Below are 25,476 nucleotides of genomic sequence, written 5' to 3'. Positions count from 1 at the left end.
GGGATCTGGGATTACAGATCCATAATTCCTTGAAAGTGGTGTCACAGGTAGATAGGGTCGTAACAAAAACTTTTGGCATACTGGCCTTCCTAAATCAATGTATTGAGGACAGGAGTTGGGATGTTATGTCAAAATGTATAAGACTTCAGATTTGATAGAAGTATACAAAATTATGAGGGGTATAGATAGGGTAACTGCAAACAGACTTTTTTTCTAGAGGCTCCATAAGACATAAGAGCAGAATTAGGCCATCTGGCCCATCGAGTCTGCTGTGCCATTCAATCACGGCTGATCCTTTTTTTCCCCTCCTCAACCCCAGTTCCCAGCTTTTTTCTCTCCTCAACCCCAGTTCCCAGAATTTTTTTCCTCCTCAACCCCAGTTCCCGGCCTTCTCCCCATAACCTTTGATGTCATGTCCAATCAAGAACCTCATTGAAACGACAACTGGAGCTCATGGGTTTAGGGTGGAAGTTAAAATGCTTAAGGGGGAAGATGAGGGGGAACTTCTTCACTCAGAGAGTGAAACTAGCTGGTGGTGGAAGCAGGATCGATTTCAACATTTAAGAGAAATTTGGATTGGTTGATGGGAGTAGGAAAATTAATGGTTTGGCTGAACTGCCTATTTCTATGCCATAGAACCATAGAACATTACAGCACAGAAACAGGCCTTTTGGCCCTTCTTAGCTGTGACAAACTATTTTTCTGCCTAGTCCCACTGACCTGCACCTAGACTATATCCCTCCATACACCTCTCAGCCATGTACCTGTCCAAGTTTTTCTTAAATGTTAAAAGTGAGCCCGCATTTACCACTTCATCTGGCAGCTCATTCCACATTCCCACCACTCTCTGTGTGAAGAAGCCCCCGCTAATGTTCCCTTTAAACTTTTCCCCTTCACTCTTAACTGTTTTTTTTCCCTCCCCTTGCCTCAGAGTGAATGCAAGCAGGCTTTTTCCACTATCTATACCCATCATAATTTTATATACCTCTATCAAATCTCCCCTCATTCTTCTACGCTCCAAGGAATAAAGTCCTAACATATTCAACCTTTCTCTGTAACTCAGTTTCTCAAGTCCTGGCAACATCCTTGTAAACCTTCTCTGCACTCTTTCAACCTTATTAATATCCTTCCTGTAATTTGGTGACCAAAACTGAACACAATACTCCAAATTCGGCCTCACCAATGCCTTATACAACCTCACCATATTATTCCAACTCTAATACTCAATACTTTGATTTATAAAGGCCAATGTACCAAAAGCTCTCTTTATGACCCTATCTACCTGTGATGCCACTTTTAGGGAATTTTGTATCTGTATTCCCAGATCCCTCTGTTCCACTGCACTCCTCAGTGCCTTACCCTTAACCCTGTATGTTCTACGTTGGTTTGTCCTTCCAACGTGCAATACCTCACACTTTGTCTGTATCAAACTCCATCTGCCATTTTTCAGCCCATTTTTCCAGCTGGTCCAAGTCCTTCTGCAGGCTCTGAAAACCTTCCTTACTGTCTACTACACCTCCAATCTTTGTATCATCAGCAAACTTGCTGATCCAATTTACCACATTATCATCCAGATCATTGATATAGATGACAAATAACAATGGACCCAGCACTGATCCCTGTGGCATACCACGAGTCACAGGCCTCCACTCGGAGAAGCAATTCTCTACTACCACTCTTTGGCTTCTTCCATTGAGCCAATGCCTAATCCAATTTACCACCTCTCCATGTATACCTAGCGACTGAATTTTCCTAACTAACCTCCCATGCGGGACCTTGTCAAAGGCCTTACTGAAGTCCATGTAGACACTATCCACTGCCTTCCCTTCATCCACTTTCCTGGTAACCTCCTCGAAAAACTCCAGTAGATTGGTCAAACATGACCTACCACAGACAAAGCCATGTTGACTCCCCCTAATAAGTCCCTGTCTATCCAAATGCTTGTAGATTCTGTCTCTTAGTACTCCCTCCAATAACTTACCTACCACCGACGTTAAACTTACTGGCCTATAATTTCCCGGATTACTTTTCCATCCTTTTTTAAACAACGGAACAACAAGAGCCACTCTCTAATCCTCCGGCACCTCACCTGTAGACAGCGACATTTTAAATATTTCTGCCAGGGCCCCTGCAATTTCAACACTAGTCTCCTTCAAGGTCCGAGGGAACACCCCGTCAGGTCCCAGGGATTTATCCACTTTAATTTTCCTCAAGACAGCAAGCACCTCCTCCTTTTCGATCTGTACAGTTTCCATGATCTCACTACTTGTTTCCCTTAATTCCATAGACTTCATGCCAGTTTCCTTAGTAAATACAGACGCAAAAAACCTATTTAAGATCTCCCCCATTTCCTTTGGTTCTGCACATAGCCGACCACTCTGATCTTCAAGAGGACCAATTTTATCCCTTACAATCCTTTTGCTCTTAATATACCTATAAAAGCTCTTTGGATTATCCTTCACTTTGACTGCCAAGGCAACCTCATGTCTTCTTTTAGCCCTCCTGATTTCTTTCTTAAGTATTTTCTTGCACTTCTTATACTCCTCAAGCACCTATTTACTCCCTGCTTCCTATACATGTCATACAACTCCCTCTTCTTCTTTATCAGAGTTGCAATATCCCTTGAGAACCAAGGTTCCTTATTCCTTTGGCCTGCTGCGTTCACCAGCAACTTTTATGTATGTTGCTTGAATTTCCAGCTGGCCTGCTGCGTTCACCAGCAACTTTTATGTATGTTGCTTGAATTTCCAGCATCTGCAGAATTCCTGTTGTTTGCGTTTAAATTCACTACTGCGAAGCCTCTTCCGGTGATGCCTACACCGAAGAAGTTTAGATCCTCTCTTCGACGGGAGTTCAGTGAAACCATCTCTCACTGCTCCCCATCTGTAATTTCTTCGGCTCTTCAACTTTGGCCTGCTGCGCTCACCAGCAACTTTTATGTATGTGGCTTGAATTTCCAGCATCTGCAGAATTCCTGTTGTTTTCCTTATTCCTATTCACTTTGCCTTTAATCCAGACAGGAACATACAAATTCTGCACTCTTAAAATTTCTCCTTTGAAGGCTTCTCATCTACCGATTGCCAAAGAACAACCTGTCCCAATCCATGCTTTTTAGATCCTTTCTCATTTCTTCAAATTTGGCCTTCTTCCAATTAAGAACCTCAACCCTAGGACCAGATCTATCCTTGTCCATGATCAAGTTGGAACTAATGGTGTTATGATCACTGGAACCAAAGTGCTCCCCTACACAGACTTCTGTCACTTGTCCTAACTCGTTTCCTAACAGGAGATCCAATATTGCATCCTCTCTAGTTGGTCCCTCTTATATATTGATTTAGAAAACTTTCCTGAACACATTTTACAAACTCTAAACCATCTAGACCCCTAACAGTATGGGAGTCCCAATCAATATATGGAAAATTAAAATCCCCTACCACCACAACTTCATGTATCCTGCAGTTGCCTGCTATCTCTCTGCAGATTTGCTCTTTCAATTCTCGTTGACTATTGGGTGGTCTGTAATACAACCCCACTAATGTGGCCATACCTTTCCTGTTTCTCAGCTCCACCCATAAGTAGTCAGTAGACAAGCCCTCTAATCTGTCCTGCTGTAATATTTTCCCTAACAAGCAATGCTACTCCCCCACCTTTCATTCCTCTGCCTCAATCACATCTAAAACATTGGTTTGTTCTTCCAAAGTGCAATACTTCACATTTGTCTGTCTTAAACTCCGTCTGCCATTTTTCAGCCCATTTTTCCAGCTGGTCCAAATCCCTCCGCAAATTTTGTAAACCTTCCTCACTGTCCACTACACCTACATCTTTGTATCATCAGCAAATTTGCTGATCCAATTTACCACATTATCATCCAGATCACTGATCCCTGTGGCACACCACAAGTCACAGGCCTCCACTCAGAGAAGCAATCCTCCACTACCACTCTCTGGCTTCTTCCATTGAGCCAATGTCTAATCCAATTTACCACCTCTCCACGTATACCTAGCGACTGAATCTTCCTAACTAACCTCCCATGCAGGACCTTGTCAAAGGCCTTACTGAAGTCCATGTAGACAACATCCACTGCTGTCCCTTCATCCACTTCCCTGGTAACCTCCTCGAAAAATTCTAATAGATTTGTTAAACATAACCTACCACGCACAAAGCCATGTTGACTCTCCCTAATAAGTCCCTGTATATCCAAATACTTGTAGATCCTATCTCTCAGTACTCCTTCCAATAATTTACTTACCACCAACGTCAAACTTACCGGCCTATAATTTCCCGGATTACTTTTAGAGCCTTTTTTAAACAACATGACCTATCCTCCAGTACCTCACCCGTAGACACCGACATTTTAAATATATCTGCCAGGGCCCCTGCAATTTCAACACTAGTCTCCTTCAAGGTCTGAGTGAATACCCTGTCAGATCCTGGGGATTTATCTACTCGTGATTTGCCTGAAGATAGCAAGCACCTCCTCTTCAATCTGTGTAGGTTCCATGATCTCACTACTTGTTTGCCTTATTTCCATTGCCTCCATGCCAGTTTCCTTAGTAAATACAGATGCAAAACAAACCATTTAAGATCTCCCTCATTTCTTTTGGTTCCATACATAGCCGACCACTCTGATCTTCAAGAGGACTAATTTTATCCCCTACTATCTTTTTGCTCTTAGTATACCTGTGGAAGCTCTTTGGCAGTCAAGGCGAAGGATAATCCAAAGCAACCTTGTGTCTTCTTTTAGCCCTCTTGATTTCTTTCTTAAGTATTTTTTGCACTTTTTATACTCCTCAAGCACCTTATTTGCTCCGTTTCCTATACATGTCATACATCTCTCCCTTCTTCTTTATCAGAGTTCCAATATCCCTTGAAAACCAAGGTTCCTTATTCTTATTCACTTTGCCTTTAATCCTGACAGGAACATACAAACTCTGCACTCTCAAAATTTCTCCTTTGAAGGCCTCCCACTTACCAAAAACATCCTTGCCAGAGGACCACCTGTCCCAATTCACACTTTTTAGATCCTTTCTCATTTCTTCAAATTTGGCCTTTTTCCAGTTTAGAACCTCAACCAGAGGACCAGATCTATCCTTACCCATGATGAAGTTGAAACTAATGGTGTTATGATCACTGGAACCAAAGTGTTCCCCTACACACACTTCCGTCACCTGTCCTAACTCGTTTCCTAATAGGAGATCTAATATTGCATCCTCTCTAGTTGGTACCTCTACATATTGATTTAGAAAACTCTCCTGAACACATTTTACAAACTCTAACCCGTCTGGACCTTTAACAGTATGGGAATCCCAATCAATATGTGGGAAAATTAAAATCCCCTCCTATCACAACTTTAAGTTTCCTGCAGTTGTCCGCTATCTCTCTGCAGATTTGCTCCTCCAATTCTCGCTGACTATTGGGTGGTCTATAATACAATCCCATTAATGTGGTCATACCTTTCCTGTTTCTCAGCTCCACCCATATGGCCTCGGTAAACAACCCCTCTAATCTGTCCTGCCTGAGCACTGCTGTAACATTTTCCCTGACTAGCAATGCCACCCCCCCCTCCCCCAAGCCCTTCATTCCTCTGCCTCTATCATGTCTGAAACATCAGAACCCTGGAACATTAAGCTGCCAGTCCTGCCCCTCCTGCAGCCAAGTTTCACTGAAGGCTATAATGTTATAATTCCATGTGCCAATCCACGCCCTCAGTTCGTCAGCCTTCTCCACAATACTCCTTGCATTGAAATAGACACACCTCAGAAGATTATTACCACCACACACAATCCCTCCATTTGTGACTTTGCATGAACTTTAAACATCATTTATTTTCACTGTACATTTCAATATACGTGACAAATAAAACTAATCTTCATCTTTATATTCTCTCACCTTTAAAACTGCTTCCGATATTTTGTTTTTGTTATAATGATGGCTTCTAGTTACATTCTTCCCAGTACAATAAAAGCAAGCTTTCTCCAGGTATCACTTTATCCAAACTATTGTATAAAGATAAAGACCAACTTTTCAAGTCTACTCATCATTTTCTGATAGTGTAAATTTTCTCATTTCTGCTGTCATCCTGTAAGTCTTCTCTGAACCCTCTTCGATGTTGCTATATTCTTTATGGTGATCAGAACTGTGCACCGTTCTAATCATTTGTATCCTAATCACGATTCACAATAAGTTCAGTTTAACTTCCTTGCTTTTGACTTTATCCCTCTTGAAATGAACCCCAGAACTTGGTCAGTCGATGTGATCTTGCTGAATTGAAGTACCACCTTCAGCGATTGGTGTATTTGTTCTTGAGATCCCTTTGTTTATCCACCCCATCTAGACTCTCCCCTCATGGGTACCAAGTGACCACGTTATTCTTACCTCTGTAATATGTTGAAAAATGTACTGCACAAAATTCATCTGCCATTTCTAGAGATTTACTTACATCTTCCTGAGATTTGTTGGTACTCTCCAATGATACTGATCACCCTCCCCCACACCCCCAACACAAATTTGGTATCATGCATAAATTAAGTTGTATTCTTGATTCCAAGGTGTAAAATAATAAATGTAAATTGTGAAGCAGTGTCCATGTCCAGATTTCTGCTTCTCGTTCTCTGCCATTTAACAGTGCATTTGGGGGTAACTCAAACATTTCTGAAATTTTAGATAAATTACATTATATACTATCATACCATATTTCTACTATGGAAGAAAGTAGACAAACAAATTCAAAGTAGAGCCCAGAGTTTCTGCCTGGAGAAACAAATTCCATGATTAGTTGAAATAGCTTATGCGAACCTGCTCTAAATTCTTATCAAGTGTAGAAGGGATTATTATTGTTTGATGTGCCACCAGACATACCCCGAGTATGGGTCAACCACCACAGCTGCAGGCTCTACTAGATTCCCACTGAATAATGTTTTCCTTCTCAATCCATCCAGAGTAGCAAAAGATAGCTTCCTGACTTCAGGTTCAGTCCAGTAAATGTGGCCATATATCCAATCCACAGCAATCCCACCAGTTCTTTGCACATCTCCGATGATCTGTTTGCTTTCTCGGTCCACAGATTTGCTAGACCAAAAGATAAAATTTACCAATCATTCTCATTACAGTTGAAGTTAAGGTGCAGCTCAATATAATAATGAAAGATACAAATTAACCTACAAGTGATTTACTGCATCTTTGGCCAAATATTTTTCTTAAATCAGGCATTGGTGAAATTGCTTAGCATAAAAAATGCTCAATGAAACATTGGAACAAGAGAAATCCTTTCAGTTCTTGACCATTCAAATAAATGCAGTCCAACTAATTGCCTTGATTCTAAAACTCAGAATACCCTCGGAGGATGCAATAGCTCCCTTTTCCCTAACTGTGAAATAATGGGAGTATTAGGAGACAAATTTATATACTAGACATTCATTTGACATTCAAAGCCACTGTGGTTGTTATTTGGAGCCATTCAAGGAATGGGCGTATTCAAAAGGCACAAAGGGAGAAAGGGAAAAACAGAACAAAACAAAACCAAGTTAAAACTTTAAGGAATTTGACAACCCAGGGGCATACAAGAAGATGCATTAAAACACAGCATTGAGAACAATGCAAATGATTTGAAGAAAGGGTTTTAAGAATGATTTTGAAAATAGCAACATTGACTTCAGAGATATCACAATAACTATCTTAATCAGGACTTCAACAATATGGCATTGAAACTAAATATTTTATTTATTTATTTGAGACACAGCGAGGAATAGGCCCTTCCAGCCCTTTGAGCCACACCACTCTGCAATTACCCCCGCTTTAATCCTAGCCTAATCGCAGGACAATTTACAATGACCAATTAACCTACCAACCAATAGGTTTTTGGACGGTGGCAGGAAACCACAGCACCCAGAGGAAACCTACGTAGTCACGGGCAGAACATACAAACTCCTTCCAGGCAGTGGTAGGAACTGAATCCTGGGTCACTGGTACTGTAAAGCATTGTGTTAACCACACTACTGTTGTGCTAACTCACAATTGTTTGCATTTACTCAGAAGACAAGACACAGAATCTATAGAAGTGAGCTAAAGTAGCATCAATGTCACAGACTCTGTACAGATTACAGTGGAGATGTTTGCTATCCTGAGGTAAATCAGGGTAGATAAATCTGTAGAGCCTGGCATGGTGTTCCCTCTGACTCTACAGGAAGCAACTGCAGTAATTGCTGAGGCCCCAGCAGAGATATTTAAATCATCCTTAGTGTCAGGAGAGGTACCACAGGATTGGAGGACAGCCAATTTTGTTCTGCTGTTTAAGAAAGTTCTTAGAATAAGTCGGGAAATTAAAGGCCGTTGAGCCTGACACCACTAGTGGGAAAATTATTGGAAGGTATTGTATATCCAGTCCTTCACAAGTATTTGGATAGGCAGGGACTGATTAGGAATGGTCCACATGGCTTTGTAGGTCCATGGTATACCATGATATACATAGTAGGTCGTTGTCCAGCCAATCTTTTTTTTCAAGGAAGTTACCAGGAAAGTAGATGAGGCAAGACAATATATGTTGTCTACATGGACACCTGACAAGGTCCCATATGGGAGGCTGGTCAAGAACTTGGCATTCAGGATGAGGTAGTAAATTGGCTTTGTGGGAGATACTAGAGGTTACCTCTCTGACAGGAGGCTACGACCAGTGGTGTGCCATAGGAATCGGTGCTGGGTCCTTTGTTGTTTGTCATCTCCATCAATGGTCTGGATGATAATGTGTTTAACTGGATGAGCAAATTTGCGGATGACACACTGGGGGTGTAGTGGACAGCGAGGAAGGCTGTCAGGGCTTAGAGAGATCTGCATCAACTGAAAAATGGCTATGAAATTTAATGCAGACAAGCGTGTGGTTTGTGCTTCGGCAGGACCAACTAGGGTAGGTCATACACAGTGATTGGTAGGGCACTGAGGAGTGTGTAGAACAAAGGGATCTGGGAATATAAGTACACAATTTGTTGAAAGTGGCGTCACAGGTAAATAGGGTCATCAAGAAAGTTTATGGCACACTGGCCTTCATAAATCAATGTACTGAGTACAGGAGATGGGATGTTATGTTGAAATTGTACAAGACATTGGTGAGGTATAATTTGAAGTATTCTGTGCAGTTTTGATCACCTACCTACAGGAAAGATGTAAACAAGGTTGAAAGAGTGCTGAGAAAATTTACAAGGAAATTTTGGAGGACCTGAGTTATAAGGAAAGATGAGTAGGTTAGGGCTGTATTCTTTCGAATATAGAAGATTGAGAGGAGATTTGATAGAGGTATATAAAATTATGAGAATAGAGACAAGGTAAATGAAAACAGGATTTTTCCACTAAGATTAGATGGGAATACAATCAGAGGACATGGGTTAAGGGTGAAAAGTGCGATGTTTAAGGGGAACAAGAGGAGAAACTTCTTCATTCAGAAGGTCGTGAAAGTGTGGAATGAGTTGCCAGCACAAGGGGGGTGTGCAAGCTCGATTTCAACATTTAAGAAAAGTTTGGATAGGTACATGGATAGTAGGGGTATGGAGGGCTTTTCTTAGGCAGGTCAAGTAAGCACTATAAATAGTCTCAGCATGGACTAGATGGGCTGTAGGGCCTACTTCTGTGCTGTATGACTCTAAAATTAAGAACAGCACTCAATTTAGCACCAGTTAATGGTGGTTGAAAAAGGCAAAATTCCAGAAAGAAAAAGGTGATGAAAACAAAATGAGAGTGCAGAGGGGACAGAAAGATCGTTGCAAGGCGAGTACCATTTGAAAAGGATAAGCCTCGTCAGGAGTGAGTTTTATAAAGAAATAAAGAAAGAAAATAAAGAAAAACAAAGGTGTAAACAATGAAGCCAGCTTTGGAGTGGGAGGCTCTGGCTCAACTAGTGCAGGCTCCAAGTTTCTTTTTCCTTGTCTATCAGTATATAGCAAGTGCACCGAGAATGGGTCCTGAGTCAGTGGCATGTTTTTTGTGTGAGATGTGGGAACTCAAGTCTCCGATAACAACATCTGCACTAACTGCATCCAGCTGCAGCTCCTTAGAGACCATGTTAAGTAACTGAAGCTACAGCTCGATGATCTCCAACTAATACAGGAAAATGAGGAGGCAATAGGTAGGAGCTATATAGAGGTAGTAACCCCCAAGTTGCAGGAGGCAGATACCTGGATGACCACCAGGAAAGGAAAAGGGTATAGGCAGCAAGTGCAAAGTACTTGCGGCGTTCACCTCAATTGTAAGTGTACCACTTTGGATACTGTTGGGAAGGGTGGGGGCCCTGGCACTGAGTCTGGCTCTGTGGCTCAGGAGGGAAGTGGGAGGATGATGAATGCAGTAGTGATAGGGGATTCAGTAGTTAGTTGAGCAGACAGGAGATTCTATGGACTTGAAAAAGAAACCCAGTTGGTATTTTGCCTCCTAGGCACCAGGGTCAGACACATCTCAGATCGGGTCCACAGCATTCTAAAGAGGGAGGGTCAGCAGACAGAACTCAGAGCACATATTAGTGTCAATGACGTAGGTAGGAAAAGGGAGGAGATCCTGAAGAGAGAAGAGAGGGAGTTGGGTAGAAAGCTGAAAAGCAGAACCTTCAGGGTAGTAATCTTCCAGTGCCACACTTCAGTGACAGTAACAATAGAATGATTTGGATGAGGAAATATTGCAGTGGGCAGGGTTTCATATTACTGGATCATTGGGATCTCTTCTGGGGAATGCATGACCTGTACAAAGAGGACAGTTACATCTGAACAACACACACAAAATGCTGGAGGAACTCAGCAGGTCAGGCAGCATCTATGGAAAAGACAATATTTCAGGCCAAAACCCTTCGGCAGGTTTGCTAGAGCTGTTGGGGAGGGTTTAAACTAATTTAGCAAGTGGTTGGGAACTGGAGGAGGGATAGAGTTGAGGACCATCTGGAAGGGGAGCAATATCCTGGTGAGGAATTTTGCTAGAGCTTCTGGGGATGGGGTACAACTTACCTGGTAGGGGGATGGGAACCAGAGTGATAGGGTCGAGGATGGGGTACAAGTTGATGCATTGTGCAGTGAAATTGTGAGGAAGATCAGACGGATGATAGATAAAAATTGCAATCAGTGGGATGAATTAAAGTGTAACATGGGGACAAAATCAAAAAAGGTGATGAATACAAATGCACAGAGTATACAGAACAAGGTAGGTGATCTTGTAGTGCAATTAGAGATTGACAGGTACAACATTGTGGGCATTAGCCATGGCTGAAAAAAATTCACAGTTGGGTGCTTATCAGCCAATGATATACATTGTATCAAAAGGAAAGGCAAGTAGGCAGGCAGAGGGGATGGGTGGCTCTGCTGGTAAAAAATGAAATTAAATCCTTAGAAAGAGGTGACATAGGACAGGAAGATGGAGAATCCTTGTGGGTAGAGTTAAGAAACTGCCAGGGTAAAAAGACCTTGATGGGAATTAGATACAGGCCTCTGAATCGTAGCCAGGATGTGGGATAAAAATTACAACAGGAAATAGAAACAGCATGTAAAAAGAGGGCTGTGACAATAGTGATGGGGCATTTCAATATGCAGGTAGATTGAGAAAATCAGGTTGGTGCTGTATCCTAAGAGCAACAATTTTTAGAATGACTACGAGGTAGCTTTTTAGAGCTGCTTGTGGTTGTAAAAGGCAATTCTGGATTGTGTGTTATGTAATGAACTAGACTTGATTAGGGAGTTAAGAAACCCTTAGAGGGAGTGATCATAATATGACAGAATTCACCCTGCAGTGTGAGAGAGAAGAGATACAGTTAGATGTATCAGTATTCTAGTGGAGTAAAGGGAATTTCAGAAGCATGACAGAAAAACTGGCCAAAGTGAAATTGAAGGCAACATTAGCAGAGCAGCAATGGCTGGAGTTTCTGGGGGCAATTCGTAAGGCACTGGAGAGATACATCTCAAAAGATGAAGTAGCATTCTAAAGGAAGGATGAGGCAGCTACGGCTACAAAAGAAGTCAAAGGCAGCATAAAAGCAAAACAAGGTATATAATATCGCAAAATTAGTAGAAAGTTAAAGGATTGGGAAGACTTAAAAACCAACACAGGGCAAATAAAAAAAGGAGAGAAAAAATGAATAATATAAAACAGGATACCAAAGTTTTTTTCAGATATATAAATAAGAGAGGCAAGAGTCTATATTGGACTGCTGGAAAACGACACTGGAGAGGTATTAATTGAGGACAATGTAATGGCAGACAATCAGTCTTCACTGTGGAAAACATTAGCAATATGCCAGAAATTCAAGAGAGTGTCAGGGAGAAGAAGGTGCTTCATAAGCTGAAAGGTCTGAAGACAGATAAGTCACCTGGACCAGATGGGCTACACCACAGGATTCTGAAAGGGGAAGTTGAAGAAATTGTGGAGGCATTAGTAATAATCTTTCAAGAATCACTAGATTCTGGAATGGTTCTGGAGGACTGGAAAATTGCAAATATCACTCCACTCTTTAAGAAGGGATAGAAGCAGAGGTAAGGAAATTATAGGCCAATTAGCCCAACTTCAGTGGTTGGGAAGATGTTGAAGTCCATTTTTAAAGATAAGGTTTCGGGGCTCTTGGATGCTCATGATAAAGTAGTCCAAAGTAGGCCATGGTTTCCATCGAAACCATAGAAACTACAGCACAGAAACAGGCCTTTTGGCCCTTCTTGGCTGTGCCGAACCATTTTCTGCCTAGTCCTACTGACCTGCACACGGACCATATCCCTCCATACACCTCACATCCATGTATCTGTCCAATTTATTCTTAAATGTTAAAAAAAGAACCCGCATTTACCACCTCGTCTGGCAGCTCATTCCATACTACCACCACTCTCTGTGTGAAGAAGCCCCCCCTAATGTTCCCTTTACACTTTCCCCCCCTCACCCTTAACCCATGTCCTCTGGTTTTTTTTCTCCCCTTGCCTCAGTGGAAAAAGCCTGCTTGCATTCACTCTATCAATACCCATCATAATTTTATATACCTCTATCAAATCTCCCCTCATTCTTCTACGCTCCAGGGAATAAAGTCCTAACCTATTCAACCTTTCTCTGTAACTGAGTTTCTCAAGTCCCGGCAACATCCTTATAAACCTTCTCTGCACTCTTTCAACCTTATTTATATCCTTCCTGTAATTTGGTGACCAAAACTGAACACAATACTCCAGATTCGGCCTCACCAATGCTTTATACAACCTCATCATAACATTCCAGCTCTTATACTCAATACTTTGATTAATAAAGGCCAATGTACCAACAGCTCTCTTTACGACCCTATCTACCTGTGACGCCACTTTTAGGGAATTTTGTATCTGTATTCCCAGATCCCTCTGTTCCACTGCACTCCTCAGTGCCTTACCATTAACCCTGTATGTTCTACCTTGGTTTGTCCTTCCAACATGCAATACCTCACACTTGTCTGTATTAAACTCCATCTGCCATTTTTCAGCACATTCCTTGAGACGACATCTAGCCTGACAACCCTGTTGGAATCTTTTAAGAAAATTACAGGCAGGATAGACAAAGGAGAGTCAGTAGATGTTGCTTAATTGGATTTTCAGAAGGCCTTTGACAAGGTGCCACACATGAGGCTGCTTAGCAAGGTAAGAGCCCATGGCATCACAGGAATGATTCTAGCATGGATACAAGATTGGCTGATTAGCAGGAGGCAAAGAGTGAGAGTAAAGGCAACTGGTGAGAAGTAGTGTTCTGTAGGGGTATTGGAAATGCTTCCTTTCACGTTTCATGTCAATGATTCAGATGATGGAATTGACGGCTGATGGCTTTGTAGCCAAGTTTGGGTACGATATGAAGATAGGTGGAGGGATAGGTAGTGTTGAAGAAGCAGGGGGACTGCTGAAGGCCTTAGACAGATTGGAAGAATGGGCAAAAAAGTGGCAGAAGGAATACAGTGTAGGGAAGTGTATAGTGTAAGACTGAGGTATAAACAATTTTCTAAACAAGGAGAAAACTCAGAAGTCAGAGGTGCAAGGAGACTTGGGAGACCACGTGCTGGATTCTGTGAGCAGTTTTGGGCCTCTTATTTAAGAAAAGGTTCTGGCGTTGGAGAGGGCCCAGAGGCGGATCATGAGAATTATTCTGGGAATGAAAGGGTTAACATATGAAGAGTGTTTGATGGCACTGGGCCTGGATTCGCTGTAGTTTAGAAGAGTGAGGGGGATCTCACTGAAACCTACCAAATACTGAACTGCCTAGATAGAGTAGACATAGGGTGGATATTTCCTATAGCGGGCAAGTGTAGGCCCCGAGCGCACAGCCTCAGAGTAGAGGGACATCCCTATAGAACAAAAACGAGGAGGAAGCTCTTCAGCCAAAAGCTAGTGAATCTCTGGAATACAATGCCAGAAATGGCTGTGGAGGCCAAGTCATTACAGGGAGAAGGCAGAAGAATGGTATCGAGAGGGATAATAAATCAGTCATGATGGAATGGTGGAGCAGACTTGATGGGCCAAGATGACATAATTCTACTGCTATGTCTTATGGTCTTACAGTCTTGTAGGACAGTTGCCCTAACAGTCATTGGCAAATTTCTGTTATTACGCAGGATTTCAGAAAATCAAGGCAATGAAAGCAAGGCCAATATATTTTAAAGAAACCGTTCAGCAAATGAATTACTTCTCTGAGTAGACAGAGGGCAACAAACTAATGTAGTATAGTGAGAGTTTCAAATACACATTCAATGAGGTTTACTGTAAAAGGAATGTTAGGGGCAAGATAAGCACAGATAGAGAATTGGCTATCAAAACAGAATTTGAACAAGTTATTTTCAGGTTTACATGTATAACTTAAAAAAGTATCTCAAATATTCAGACCTAAAGCCTCTATCTACAGTAGCGAATTAGACTGAAGGGATTGAGTACAATGTAGTCAAATTCACTAACTTTAAAAGGTAATTGAGAAAGTTATTTCTGTGATCTTCACAACTTACTTACAAGTTAGTGGAGAAAATTTTCCTGACAGATAATAATTTTGGTCATAAATTTATAAAAGCAGAATTGTTTAAACATGCTGCTGTAAAGGGGGCCCACTGGGCATTTCACAAAATTAGCATGCAGTTATAGAAGTAATGAGGATGGACTTTTGCGCTTTTATACCCCATCCCTTCTGCAATAACATGCTGCTAAACTATACAAAGCATTAGTAAAACACCTGAGATCCTAAATTGAAGAATATTCTTGCACAGAGGCAACGCAGAAAGGCTTACTAGGTTACCTCTTGGGATGAAGGAGATGACCTACCAGGAAAGATTGAACAATCAATGAATTCAGAAGGGAAAAAATCTGTGAGCTTCAGAACAGCCTTAACTAAGTGGGAGACATTTCCTTCACTAGGGATGATCTAACACAGAGGAAGGGAGTTAAGGAGTCATCCATTTCAATAAAGATGAGGACTTTCTTCTCCCAATGTGTGTGTACCTTTGGAATTCCTTGCCCCAGGGAGATGTATCATTGAACATATTCCAGAAATGTGACAGATAGATGTTTGGAATATATGGCAGTCAACTGTTATGAGAAACAGATGGGGGGGGGGGGGGAGAAATGAAGCTAAGATTAGGCTCATCATGATTTTCCCGAAAGGCAAAGTCTGTTTCTGCTCCTATTTCTTTGCTCCTATGCACCTGCTGTCCAAGATCCTAATGCTGTAGAAGTCAGCATAATAATGGGATTCAAGTAGGATTTGTACAAACAATTGGTTGATGGTTGGCATTTCCATGCTGCGTCTCTGATTCTATAAGCAAGGTGGCACAGGCAGTTCGGATTATAACCAGAGTACAAATTAAACCTTATATTGGCAGTTGAAACCCACTCATAAAACAAAGCTTTGAATGTGTTCTTTGAAATGGGGGAAACTTGGGTAGTTAATAATGAAAGTTGCTAGCACCTACTCGAACTATCCAAATCAGCACAATGAAGGAAATTTAAGCTGTTCCACTGTTAGTGACACCCATAACAAACGAGTGGCAATGGCAGATTCATACAGCTTGAAAAAAAAAGCAGCAAGCCCTGGGGACTCAGATATAGCCACATCTTGCATACCATAAAAATGCTGAGGTTCAGAAGGAAGAAAATTATGAGGTTCTTCTTTCTTCAATATAGGATAAATACACTGCAATGACTTGCAAATTGCTAATCTTGCTGCCAGGCACTGAAAATAGACAGTTTTCTAATTGGTTGTATAAAATCAAGATTTTTCTCATGTACAGTATTTCACTAAGATTAGATTAGATTCCAAAACAGCTGCCACATTGCTACTACCACCCCTCACCCAGTTCATTAGTTTTAAGTTGTGTGCTGCATGATCTGGAAATATTCTACCATTTTTTGCTTTTGCTTGTTCTGAATGGTTATATAACTATCCTCCAGACTACCTTGCTTAAAGCCAGAACAAATCAAATTATTTACCTGAAAATTCCCTGATTGGTTGCATCTGACCAATAGATTGTTGATGAAGCTACATCAGTGGCTAATGTTTCTGCATTTTCCAAATTGTCAGCTAATTCTTCGTATTCCATTTTATTAATACTCAGCTTCCTGATGTCACCATGATTGGTGAAAATCACAAATGGCTCCTCTCCTAGTGAAAATGAAATTAGGATTATCAAACAATGATGTAGGCCACCTGAAAAATATCAGCATTCTAACTCCAAATTGGGTAAACCTGCTCCATCTGATATGGACTAACCACTATCATTCTTTGGGATATCCTCCGGATGTGGAGGTGTGAATATGATAACAGAAGAGGTCGACTATATTTCCTAATGTTAAGTATTCAATCCTGGAACATTCCGATGTACATCATAGTCAAATGGTTGCCCCCATTTTTTAGGTTTACTAATAACAATGGATAGTGATATGCTTTTGGAACTATCCACAAGTTGTATCAAGAGAGAAAATATGCCAGCTTCTCCCCTTATTGAAATACGAATGTAAAAGGAAGATCGTCACAGAAAAATGGAGTAGAGAAGTTTTGTTGGTTCACTGACCCAACTCTACACATTTGCAATGATTCACGATACTCTTTTCCATCAGCTAATATAACATACTGGAAGCATTAAAAGAAAATGAATGAATCCTAAATGATTAAAAATAAATAAAATTAGAACTTAAAGATTCATATCATTTGGATCTCTTGCAAGAGTAGCCAGTATGTTAATTCTCTTAAAATTAGAAATTATAGTCAAATTGATTGAGACCACGGATTTGCACCTTAGAAGGTTTCCAGGGCACAGGCCTAGGCAAGGTTGTATGGAAGACCAGCAGTTGCCCATGCTGCAAGTCTACCCTCTCCACACCACCAATGTTGTCCAAGGGAAGGGCACTAGGGCCGATACAGCTTGGCACTGGTGTCATCGCAGAGCAATGTGTGGTTAAGTGCCTTGCTCAAGGACACAACACGCTGCCTCAGCTGAAGCTCGAACTAACGACCTTCAGATCACTAGACCGACGCCTTAACAACTTGGCCACGCCAACCAAATTCATTTAGATTACAGCTAACTGGATAATGCATATTTCATGAACCACCTAGTAATGGACTTAACAAATATTCAAACAATACAAAGAAGGAATAAAGGCAGGTCAATATTTGATTTATTGACATAATGGCACCACACCAAACATTGAGTCTCAAGTCAATGATGGGGAAGTTGCTGGAGAGGATTGATGAGCATTTGGAAAACCGTAGCTAATTATTTTAGGCCGTGGTTTGTGCAGGACAAGTCTTGTCTTCTGACACCTTGACTGAGATTTTCAAGGAGGTGCTCTACCCTGATGTAGTTAGAGCACTCCCAGATGTTTCTCTATTATTATAGGTGCATAAATAAAGAACTGGCAATTCACCTGGAACCAGAAGTGCCGATGGTGAGCTGGTAGCACATGCTCAGTGTTGAACAGCAGTTCAGTAATAAAATGCTCTGTAGTGTAAACCCACGCCAAGTTTGTCTTTATTAAGAACAAATATAACATGGTGTCAGAAGTCAGCACGAGGGCTAAAGAATAACATGTGTGACTGAGAGAGAGACTGTGCATGTATGATACGTGCTAGCAGCAAGTGACAGAGAGAAGCTGTCAAGTCACTTCTTATTGTCATTTTGACCATAACTGCTAGTACAGTACACAGTAAAAACAAGACGTTTTTCAGGACCATGGTGCTACATGAACTATACAAAAACTACACTGAACTACATAAAAAAACACAAAACTACACTAGACTACAGACCTACCGAGAACTGCATAAAGTGCACAAAACAGTGCAGGCATTACAATAAATAATAAACAAGACAATAGGCACAGTAGAGGGCAGTAGGTTGGTGTCAGTCCAGGCTCTGGGTATTGAGGAGTCTGATGACTTGGGGGAAGAAACTGCTACATAGTCTGGTCTTGAGAGTCCGAATGCTTCGGTGCCTTTTGCCAGATGGCAGGAGGGAGAAGAGTTTGTATGAGGGGTGTGTGGGGTCCTTCATAATGCTGTTTGCTTTACCGATGCAGCGTGCGGTGTAAATGTTTCTAATGGCGGGAAGAGAGACCCCAATGATCTTCTCAACTGACCTCACTATCCGCTGCAGGGTCTTGCGATCTGAGATGGTGCAATTTCCGAACCAGGCAGTGATGCAGCTGCTCAGGATGCTCTCAATACCTCTGTAGAATATGGTGAGGATAGGGGGGTGGGAAATGGACTTTCCTCAGCCTTCACAGAAGTAGAGACGCTGCTGGGCTTTCTTTGCTATGGAGCTGGTGTTGAGGGACCAGGTGAGCTTCTCCGCCAGGTGAACACTAAGAAATTTGGTGCTCTTACCGATCTCTACGGAGGAGTCGTCGATATTCAGCGGAGAGTGTCCATGTCCTCCTGAAGTCAACAACCATCTCTTCTGTTTTGCTGACATTCAGAGACAGGTTGTTGGCTCTGCACCAGTACATTAGCCGCAGAACCTCCTCTCTCTATGCTGACCCATCGTTCTTGCTGATGAGACCCACCACGGTCGTGTCATCTGCGAACCTGATGATGTGGTTTGAGCTGTGTGTTGCAGCACAGTCGTGGGTCAGCAGAGTTGACTCCAGCGAGGCGAGAGAGCATGTTGTGCCCCGAAGTTCACCGATTCACCCAGAAATTTAGGTGGGAGGCCGAGAGCTTCTGCCATGAATAAGCTCAGTTCTCCTGCACCTACATAGTTTACTAGCAATCTAACGGATAACTAAAGACACCAGTGTGGCGCTTAGGAGACCATGGCACCTAATGGCAATTCCTCTGCTTGCATCTTCAGAAACAGCTCTATTTCTATCTTTAAAATCTCTATTTTTCCCTTTCAGGGTTCTTTTGAAGACCCTGACCTGGAGTTACACGCTAACCGGTTCTTTGCGGGAATGGGATCCGCTCTCGGGGTCTCACGACTGGCCATTATTCGATATGCCAAGGACACGGCCTAGGAGACTAGCACGCCTTCTGGGATTTCATGGCTCTGGAGGCAGGCAGACTCGAGGTTGGTGCCTCTGCAGGAAATCGGTGTGTCGTGGGAGATGGAAATCGAAAGCAGCAAACTGGCTGTGTGTCCAGAGACCCAAGCTCTTTGGGCATAGAGCTTGGAAAAAGCAACGCAACAGACTTTTAACGTTATAAATCAGTGAATTGTTTGTTATGTCTCCCCACTCGCTGTGAAACAGAGACACCTCTTCTTTCCTTATTAGGGAGAGAGCTTGTGGTATGTCTAAATACCAGGTGAACGAGTAGCCTTTGGGAGTACTGCAAGTCTGTGTCTTTATTGATGCTTTGTTGCATGCTTGAGTGCTTGGTGGAGGGTGATGATGCTTTTTTTGCTGGTGGGGGAGGGGAGAATCGTTGCTTTGTTGCTGCTTACACGTGGGGGGGGGGAGAGCCGGGGGAGTCTGGGGTTCTAACATTTAACTGTCATCCATTCTTTGGGGCACTCCTCTGATTTCGTGGATGGTTGTGAAGAAAAAAAATTTCAGGATGTATATTGTATACATTTCTCTGATATTAAATGTACCTTCGAAACCCCTGAAACTTCAAACAGCGATTCAATATATATGTAGCTGTTAGAGGGGCGGGAGGGACCGATTAAAAAATTGGAAGTGTCTATTTTTCTGCATGTAACCGCAAAGATGCTTTGGACTTCATTGAAAACTTTTATATCGACGAGACAGCTTTTACATTGGACACTCTGATGACAAAATTTGAGGAGTACAGGTGACCCCGCTTTTCGAACGTTCGCTTTACGAAACCTCACTGTTACGAAAGAACTACATTAGTTCCCTGTTTTCGCTAACAGGTGCTTTCACTGTTACGAAGAAAGGCAGTGCGCGAAAAAATCAGGGCGCGAAAAAAAAGCAGCGCACGCCCTGAGCAGCCGCTCTCCCCCAGAACTGCATTCGAGCCGGCATTGCTTAAACATGTGCCTGTGAGCTGCCGTTTGCAAGATGAGTTCTATGGTATCGGAAAAGCCTGAAAGAGCTCGTAAGGGTGTTACACTTAGCGTAAAACTAGACATAATTAAGTGTTTTGATCGTGGTGAATGAAGTAAGGACAAAGTGAGTTTGGCTTGTGGAAGCTGACGAAGATGATGTTGAAGAGGTTTTGGCATCCCATGACCAAGAACTGATAGATGAAGAGCTGATGCAATTGGAAGAGGAAAGGATAACAATCGAAACCAAATGAGTAATGATAAAGTACGACTTTAATTTCGAAAGGATACGTCAGTTTAAGGCACATTTGCAGGATGGTTTGAGTGCTTACAAAGAACTGTGTGATAGAAAAATGCGCAAGGCTAAGCAGTCAAGCAAGCCTTCCACATCAGCCACAGCAGACGACGAGCCTCGACCTTCGACATTGAGGCGGGCAGTCATAGGAGAAGATGAGCTGTCTGCCCTAATGGAAACAGATGACGATGAGATGACACCCCAGTGTCCCACCACCCCAACTTCCAGGCTGCGGGCAGATACCGATTCGCGGAGAATGAAGCGGTAGCCAGGAGACATCCAGCACATCTTTAAGAAAAAATCCGAAATAAACATGCTAATTAATTAGGTGCCACCCAGCACGTAATTGTCGGTCCAGATCAGAGACGATTGCATCGCCTCGGATCTGGGCTGACATTTATATGCCGGGCAGCACCTAATTAACTAGCATGTTTATTTCGGCTTTTTTCTTAAAGATGTGCTGTGTGCCTCCCGGCTACCGCTGCACCCCTGCATGCTTCGCGGCGATGCATCAGTCGCTGCCTGGAGGGTGGGGGCCACTGCACTACCCAAACTCCGACAACTCAGCCTAACACACCATCAGTGTGCTCTGCGTTGTCTTCCCGATTCCCGTAAGTGATATTACACTGTACATACATTATTTCTACTTCATATCGACTGTGTATTTTTGTCTTATTTGGTATGATTTGGCAGCTTCATAGCTTAAAGGTTACTGGAGAGAGTGTTTTTGCCAACAGCGTTTGCGTGAGGTTTTCTGCCGAGAGCGCTTGCGTGAGATTTTCGGTACGGAGAACAGTGCCAGCAATGATTGTGGAAAGGTATTTCTACTTTATATAGACTATGTATTTATCATATCATTCCTGCTTTTACTGTATGATACTATTATTTTAGGTTTTAAGTGTTATTTGGCATGATTTGGTAGGTTATTTTTGGGTCTGCGAACGCTCACAAAATTTTCCCATATAAATAAATGGTAATTGCTTCTTCGCTTTATGACATTCCGGCTTATGAACTGTTTCATAGGAATCGGATGGCGGGGAAAACCTGTATTTTAATCCAAGTAAAATCATCACATTTGAGAGATACAAGTTTCTTTTCCCCCCCCCCCCCCCGTGACCAGAAACATGGGTCCTATACTTAGCTGAGCCACGCACACTGAACAAGTTCTGTGAATTTGGAGATTTGAGAAATTCACTAGTTAGAGACAGAATAGTTTGCGGAATTTCAGATGATGGACTTAGAGAAAGACTGCCGAGGGAAGAAGATTTGACACTGGAAAATGCTGTGAACGTGTAGGGCAGCAGAGACATGAGCAGAAACTAGGGAGGTGCACAGGAAAGACACAACAGTGCATGCTGTGAAAGCAGATAAGCGCACAAGGCATTCACCAAAACAATAGCAAAGCAAAAAGGAAAGCTCAAACAGGAAATGCCCAAAATATGGAGGTAGGAAGAAATGGAAAGTGCTGCAATAACTGTGGGAAGAAGAATCATTTTGTGAAGTCCTGCAAAGCTAGGGCCACCAAGAGAAAGATGCACAGTTGATGAGGAAATGGAGGAAGTCTTTGTGGATTCTCTAGACTGCCGGTGCTAGTAAAACAAAACAGGTTGTTCCAGTAACTGTGAATGAGGAACGCTGCAGATCAGGCAGCATCTATGGAAATAAGTATCAGTCAACGTTTCAGTCTGACACCCTTCACCTCATGAATGTGATTAACGCAGATATACAGGCCTACGTTGATATGACTGTCAAATCCAATCCAGTATCTCCTGATAGAACAGAGAAGATTAGGAAAGCCACAGAGACAGATGAAACAATGGAAGTACACAAAGATACCACACAGAAAGGACGGCCAGCAAATAAGAACGACTGTCCAAAATGCATTTGGGATTACTGCACATGCAGAGCTGAACTATCAGTAGCGGAAAATACAGTCTTCAAAGGCAAACAACAGGAATTCTGCAGATGCTGGAAATTCAAGCAACACACATCAAAGTTGCTGGTGAACGCAGCAGGCCAGGCAGCATCTCTAGGAAGAGGTGCAGTCGACGTTTCAGGCCGAGACCCTTCGTCAGGACTAACTGAAGGAAGAGTGAGTAAGGGATTTGAAAGTTGGAGGGGGAGGGGGAGATCCAAAATGATAGGAGAAGACAGGAGGGGGAGGGATAGAGCCAAGAGCTGGACAGGTGATAGGCAAAGGGGGATACAAGAGGACAATGGGACAGGAGGTCCGGGAAGAAAGACAAGGGGGGGGGGACCCAGAGGATGGGCAAGAGGTATATTCAGAGGGACAGAGGGAGAAAAAGGAGAGTGAGAGAAAGAATGTGTGCATAAAAATAAGTAACAGATGGGGTACGAGGGGAAGTGGGGCCTTAGCAGAAGTTCGAGAAGTCGATGTTCATGCCATCAGATTGGAGGCTACCCAGACGGAATATAAGGTGCTGTTCCTCCAACCTGAGTGTGGCTTCATCTTGACAGTAGAGGAGGCCGTGGATAGACATGTCAGAATGGGAATGGGATGTGGAATTAAAATGTGTGGCCACTGGGAGATCCTGCTTTCTCTGACGGACAGTATATGATATACTGTGTCCGGTGCTCCCGATGTGGCCTTTTATATATTGGCAAGACCCGATGCAGACTGGGAGACCGCTTTGCTGAACATCTACGCTCTGTCCGCCAGAGAAAGCAGGATCTCCCAGTGGCCACACATTTTAATTCCACATCCCATTCCCATTCTGACATGTCTATCCACGGCCTCCTCTACTGTAAAGATGAAGCCACACTCAGGTTGGAGGAACAACACCTTATATTCCATCTGGGTAGCCTCCAACCTGATGGCATGAACATCGACTTCTCGAACTTCCGCTAAGGCCCCACCTCCCCCTCGTACCCCATCTGTTACTTATTTTTATGCACACATTCTTTCTCTCACTCTCCTTTTTCTCCCTCTGTCCCTCTGAATATACCTCTTGCCCATCCTCTGGGTCCCCCCCCCTTGTCTTTCTTCCCTGACCCCCTGTCCCATGATCCTCTCGTATCCCCTTTTGCCTATCACTTGTCCAGCTCTCGGCTCTATCCCTCCCCCTCCTGTCTTCTCCTATCATTTTGGATCTCCCCCTCCCCCTCCAACTTTCAAATCCCTTACTCACTCTTCCTTCAGTTAGTCCTGACGAAGGGTCTCGGCCTGAAACGTCGACTGCACTTTTTCCTACAGATGCTGCCTGGCCTGCTGCGTTCACCAGCAACTTTGATGTGTGTCTTCAAAGGCAACAGGTTTATGATTCCAGTGTCGCATGGCAAGGAAATGCTCCTGAAGATATATGAATGGCATCTTGGTGAGGAAAAATGTAAACATAGAACTCATGAAATGATGTACTAGCCAAGGATAAACCAAGACATCAGCCAGACCACTGCTTCATGTGAAATACATCTTACCTACAGATCAAAGCAGGAAGCAGAACCACTTGTGTCACACCCTGTACCATACAGCCCGTACATCAAAGTTGCAGTGAATTTCTCTGAATGTAATGGGAAGAATCAGATTGTTGTAACAGACTACTTCTCCAATTATCCCAGAGGTTGCAATGCTGCAATCAACATCCAGCAAAGCGGTCATTACCTTCTGAAAGCTGTGAGGCATAGGGCTCCATGTGAAGTGGTATCAGACAACAGTCCACAGTTTCCGAGGTGTGAGTTTGAGTCCTTTGCCAGTGATTGGAGGATTCCAACATACAACTTCAAGCTCACATCACCCAAAATCTAATGGCCTCAGATTGGGAGGTAATGAAGGGTGAAGAATGAGTGAAGAAAGCACAAGATGAACAAGAATTTCCACAGAAGTCTGATGGCTTACAGAAGAATGTCACTGCTGAATGGCTTTTCACCAGCCCAAAAGCTGACGGGTCGACGTGCATGCACCAACCTTCCAGTGCATGAAAACCTACAATCACCTAAAGGAGCACACACTGACCTGAAGTGAATGGGAAAGAAATACAGAAAAAGTGTCACTACAAGATTGCGAAAAGTCCACCAGTCCTGAAGCCTGGAGATCAAGTTTGAATCCGCGATTATGATTCTGGCACATGGTCCATACCAGGATATAAAATGTTCTAGTGTACGCCCACACCAAACTTAACAGTTTCTGGCACCTCCAAGCCTGAAAGCTTGAAGTCACAGTGAGCAAAGCAGTTCTGAATTGTCTTAATGCTTACTCCTCACCAACTATTAGTGACAAAAATCCACTGCTTTTTGAACACACATACGGAACTGGTGCTATTTAAACTGTTCGATCTAAGCACTGTGTAGTGTCTAATGGCCACACAAGTGCACCTGGCTGACCCTAATTAGAAACTATTTGGTAACAGCCTTCTGTCCCAATTAAGCGGCATAGTGTCCCAAATAAACGAAGGGTATCCCAGCTGTTTTCTCAATTAGTTTTTTTTCCCCAGACTTGTTCCAAGTAAGTGGATGCCCCCATTAACTGATGGCTGAATGCAACTAGAATCCGCTGTATTACTTTTAAATCTGCTTGTGTAAACTCACCTACACAGGTGAAGTGATTTATCAGCTCCAATCCAGATGGACAAGCACATTCATAACCCAAAGGAAGGTCCCAGCAATAATCAGAACACTTGCCATTTTCTTCCAAACACTCATTCCGATCTGCCAAAAAGAGAAAAAAAAAATGCATCAAGAGTTACATTAAAATGCACCCTGAAGATTGCAATACTAATATAAAACCAATCTGGTT

General features: G+C 42.7%; 1 protein-coding gene across 1 annotated transcript in view; it reads right to left on the bottom strand.

The window, feature by feature from the left end:
* The window catches only part of LOC134337238 (very low-density lipoprotein receptor-like), a 90,570-nt gene that overhangs the window by 61,794 nt on the left and 3,300 nt on the right, over positions 1–25,476 (bottom strand). The window contains exons 3-5 of the mRNA XM_063032084.1: positions 25,269–25,388; positions 16,422–16,593; positions 6,859–7,068 (exon numbers count right to left, since the gene is read on the bottom strand). Coding sequence (XP_062888154.1) covers positions 6,859–7,068; positions 16,422–16,593; positions 25,269–25,388 — 502 coding nt within the window. The remainder of the gene's footprint in view (positions 1–6,858; positions 7,069–16,421; positions 16,594–25,268; positions 25,389–25,476) is intronic.

The sequence above is a fragment of the Mobula hypostoma genome, chromosome 24 (genome assembly GCF_963921235.1).
Source record: "Mobula hypostoma chromosome 24, sMobHyp1.1, whole genome shotgun sequence".
Lineage (NCBI taxonomy): Eukaryota > Metazoa > Chordata > Chondrichthyes > Myliobatiformes > Myliobatidae > Mobula > Mobula hypostoma.
The sequence above is the reverse complement of the archived record's forward strand: the minus strand, read 5'-3'. Positions and strand labels throughout refer to the sequence as shown.